This window comes from Sardina pilchardus, chromosome 11, assembly GCF_963854185.1.
Source record: "Sardina pilchardus chromosome 11, fSarPil1.1, whole genome shotgun sequence".
Classification (NCBI taxonomy): Eukaryota; Metazoa; Chordata; class Actinopteri; order Clupeiformes; family Clupeidae; genus Sardina; species Sardina pilchardus.
In genome coordinates, this window is record NC_085004.1 from 17,354,297 (window position 1) to 17,359,296 (window position 5,000).

At 49.7% G+C, this 5,000-nt stretch overlaps 1 protein-coding gene across 1 annotated transcript in view; it reads right to left on the reverse strand.

Moving 5' to 3' along the window:
- The window catches only part of itfg1 (integrin alpha FG-GAP repeat containing 1), a 158,579-nt gene that overhangs the window by 61,302 nt on the left and 92,277 nt on the right, over positions 1 to 5,000 (reverse strand). Inside the window, 1 exon segment of the mRNA XM_062549756.1 lies at positions 977 to 1,127. Coding sequence (XP_062405740.1) covers positions 977 to 1,127 — 151 coding nt within the window.

Consider the following 5,000-nt stretch of genomic DNA (forward strand, 5'->3'; position numbering starts at 1 on the left):
ATGCCTGAATTCATATGTCTGTTTTCTACTACTGATGAGAACATCATTAGGCCCCAGTGTGTGCTGTTTCCCAGTTGTGCTGTACTGTATGTGCCTATGCTGGCGTAGAGGACAAAATGGGACAGACTCAGAGCTATGATGGAAGACTACTCTCCTTCACAAAACCATGAATGTGAGGCAGTGTCCAATAACCACGACTTATCAGTACAAATAAATAAATAAAAACAAACCAACACAACCACAGAGCAACAGGGACGAGTTGACCAAGCAGCGCTCTGGTCCGTAACAGCGGGAGATAAGACTGAGAAAAATGACCCAGAAAAAAGGCCCATCTCAGAGCCGCAGTCCCATTTAAAGGGGTCAGCAGTATAACGTATAGCGCATATCACCATCATAAAGCTCAAATGGGGAAGTCAGCTGTAAAGTACTGAGAGGGCCTCCTGAGTGAACCCTTCGCAGGTTTTATTTTATTGCCAATTTTATGGAAGTGGTTTAGACAGTGCGTGGTGGACAAATCAGATAGCAAGGGTTACGACTAAGGTCTAGAAGCACACACACACACAGACACACAGACACACACAGACAGAGACAGACACACATACACATGGACACAGACACAGACACAGACACAGACACAGACACAGACACAGACACAGACACAGACACAGACACAGACACAGACACAGACACAGACACAGACACACACACACACACACACACACACACACACACACACACACACACACACACACACACACACACACACACACACACACACACACACACACACACACACACACACACACACACACACACACACACACACACCTCGGTCCCCACATTCTTGCTCCTGCCTTCTCCCAAGAGGCAAAAAGACAGAGAGCCAGATGGATGCTAAGAGTGAGGAGTGAGGGAGGGAGGAGGAGGAGGAGGAGGAGGAGGAGGAGAGAGACAGCCTACAGCCGGGCACACTCACGTCCTCGTAGATGTCGAAGAAGGTGGCGAGGCGCGCCTGAGGGATGGCCTTGAGATCCGGCTGCTCCCAGTGCGGACGGAACATGCGGCCCAGACCCTGGCAGCTGCTCTCGTCACATGGCACATTGTCCAGCAGGAAGGCCTGCTGCCCACTGTAGAGAGAGAGAGAGGGAGAGAGGGAGAGAGAGAGAGAGAGAGAGAGAGAGAGAGAGAGAGAGAGAGAGAGAGAGGGGGAGAGAGGGAGAGAGGGAGAGAGAAGGGGATAAAGAGAGAAGGGGATAAAGAGAGAGGGAAGAGAGAGAGAAGGGGGGAGGGAGAACAAGAGAGAGGTTTCAGCTTCACTGTTATGAGCAGAATCAATCAATCACAGTCTTCACAGATAAACTATAACTGACAATCATTATGAAACTCATCACGGAAGTAAAAGGTAGATCAACGGAGAGATAGGGGGCTGAATGTAGGTGTGTGTGCGGAAGACAAAATGCTCAACACCAAAGCCAACTGAGAGCATCCCAGACCAATGACTGGCTATCAGGGCTAAAGACAAACAACACTGTGCTGTATCTGCTTGTGAGGGTCAGTCACTACAGAACTGGGCTCAAGGCACAACAGCATGGATATGGGGTAGTGTGTGGGTGAGTGTGTGTGTGTGTGTGTTTGAGTAGTACTTGTTTAAGAGCAGGAAATATGTGTATATGTAAAGATGTGTGTGTGTGTGTGTGTGTGTGTGTGTGTGTGTGTGTGTGTGTGTGTGTGTGTGTGTATGTGTGTGTGTGTGTGTGTGTGTGTGTGTGTGTGTGTGTGTGTGTGTGTTGTATATGAGGTGTTCTTGACCGTGTGTACATGTCCATGCGTGTTTTGAGAGTTTTTCTATAAAAATAGTGACATTTCAAAGGAGCATGTGTGTATCTTCCTCAGTTGTGTGAGTGTGTGTTAGCACAGATTTCTGTAGCGTATATTTGCAAGATTTCAACAGATGAAATCCTGACTACGGTCCTTCCCTTGTTCGTTTAGGGTGGCTTTCTCCCCACCTTGCCTGTCTGTCTGCATGCCTTTTATTTTCTCCTCTCCTGTCGAGACGCTTACCCACACACACACACACACACACACCTCCTTAGATCTCACCCCTCTCTCACGCTCTCTCTCTTACTCCTTCTCCCTCTCTCCTTCTCTCTCTCTGTCACTCTCTCAGCCCTCCCCCTTTCCCCCTCTCTTCCTCCTTCCCCTGTGTTTCCATCTGATAGGGGGTGGCTATAAATAGAAACGGTGTACAGGTTTTCTCTTTTTTTCTCCCTTCTTCCTCCTTCTCCTCCTATCGGTCTGTCTCTTCATTCCCTCTTGTTCCTCTCCCCCCAACCCCCCCTCTCCCCCCCCCCTCCCCCCCCCTCTCCCCCCCACACTTTGCCTCCTGCTCTGCGGATGAGACGAGCATGGAGGAGAACATTACATGGATATCACCACCAGTGGCATCCAACCAGCATATCCACCTTAACACACTTTACGTGTGTGTGTGTGTGTGTGTGTTCCCAGTGTTTTTTTTTTTTCTTGAAATGTGAGTGAACACACTTCCGACTGAGGTACATTTGCAGACAAATTATGCACACGCATATCAAATCTGTGTTTACAAGAGCCAACAGCATGTGCGACCGTGCACGTCTGATTTAGGGAGAGTAGACTACATCCCGCTGAGATAGAAGGAGAGAGAGAGAGAGAGAGAGAGAGAGAGAGAGAGAGAGAGAGAGAGAGAGAGAGAGAGAGAGAGAGAGAGAGAGAGAGAGAGAGAGAGAGAGAGAGAGAGAGAGAGAGAGAGAGAGAGAGACGGAGGAGGGAATAGCTCCATTGTTATTCTCAACACACCAGGGAGAGAGTGAAACTGCAAAAGGTAAAAGGCCCGGGTGCATCTTCAAAATACATCATCCTTTTTCTCTCGCTCTCTCTCACCTGTGCTCACACACACACACACACACGCACGCACGCGCGCACGCACACACGCACACACGCACACAATCATGCACACACAGGCACACATGTGCGCACGCACACGCACACGCACACACACACACACACACACACACACACAAACGCATAAGCACAGACACACACAAACACACACACAAGGCTGACCAGAAGCAAAGCCTACACAAAACACAAATCTCCACATCACAGGCACATGTTTCCAGATGGCAGGACTAAAGGTACAGCTCCGCTGACCTTGACAGCACATTCTCCTCCTGTAGCTCTCTTTGGCAGGCACACGTCAGAGTGAGGCCTCGGCATACAGTACCAACACTCTCTCTCTCTCTCTCACACACACACACAGACACACACACACACACACACGTACACACACACGAGTCACTGCAGACCAATAACACACTCATATATCAGATACTGCATACCACTGATGGTGCACTCACACAGGGCATCAGAACTAATGCTTCTCATTCACTTTGAGTGGGTTACTGTATGTTGTTGTACAAGTTGCTGGCCCTTATGCTGGTACTGTTGCACAGCTCAACTCTTCAAGTACTGTACCATCTAATCGAATCACCTGTACGTACTGTATATGTCTGGACAGAGCTCGACTGGAAAAAATACAACAACTCCATAAACTGTCACATTTGTATACAACTGAAATCAGTTCAGCTTTGTATTGGTTGGATTTAGTCAAATCTGGCGAGAAATAGGCACTGTACAGTACAGCTATTGTCTTGCAATCATCTCATGTTAGCTTGCTACAGTCCACAGCTGGCCAGCCGAGATTATAGTGGTGTGATTGGTTGTTGAGCTGAGCTGTCAATCTCAGCACACCCCCAAGCATTGGGTAAGGCCGGAGTCAAGCCCCCGAGTGAGAGCTTTGTAGCTCATTCAATAGTTACTGCACACATTGGTTACTGTAAAAACTCACCGACTTTCATTAGGCTTAAAAAAAAAAAGAAAAAAAAAAAAACACCAATCATACAGCATATGTTATTTTACATGACTTAAATGCCACCTGCATTATGCACGGGGATTACATATGTGCTATTACAAACACAAGCAGATGATCCGTCTCTTTTTTGGGGCTGGGGAATAAGTGAACTTTCCTGTGATTGGCAGACAGACGCGGCAGTTGGTGGGCACTTTGAGATTTGGCGCTAGACGCTTCGCTGCCGTGTCTCTCCCTAATCCCCCGCAAATCGCTGGACAATGGAGGAGCACCTTTCTGCTGGATGTCACTCAATCGCACGCCGCGTCTGGGCGGCGGTGCCAAAAGAGAGAGAAAGAGGGGGAGAGGGAGCGAGGGAAGGGAGGGAGAGGGAAAGAAAGAAAGAAAGGGAGAGTGAGAGGATGGGAGGAGAGAGGGAGAGAGAGAGGAGGGGGTAGGGGGTGAGAGACAGATGGGTGGGGGGAGGGATAGAAGGGAAATGAGAGTAAGATAAAGAGAGAGAGAGAGAGGGAGAGAAAGAGAGAGAAAGAGAGAAACAGAGAGAAATAGAAAGAAACAGGCAGACAGCAGAGGACCACCAGAAGCAGAGGCTTGCGTCAGCCCTGGACGACCAGGAGCTTCCCTGGCGGCCAGGAGCTTCCTGGGGTGCGGCGCCACAGCGGATCGGGCTGGCCGACGCCCGAGCGCTAACGCTAACGTGGAGGCTAGTGGGGCTGGGGCTGGGGCTGGGGCTGGGGCTGGCACTAACACCGCTGGTGTGTTCAGTGGCCCAAGAGAGCGGCGCCAAGGCCTGGATTTTTCCCTTCACTACGAATTCCATTTGGACGGGCCTCGGGTCCTGTGAGGACCCGTGTCCTTTATCTGTTTAAGCACAGAGTTACAGAACACACACACAGCTGGTGAGAAAGAGGGAGGGAGGGAGAGAGAGAGAGAGGGAGAGAACAGAGAGACAGAGACAGAGACAGAAAGCGACTTTAGTCTGGGATGTAGACTGTCAGTTTTCTCCAGTGTACCATCAGCCTGTAGTTCGGGAGCCTTGGTGCAAACAGAAGTTCGCACCATCAACACTAATGGACTTTTGCCGATCCTACTGAGG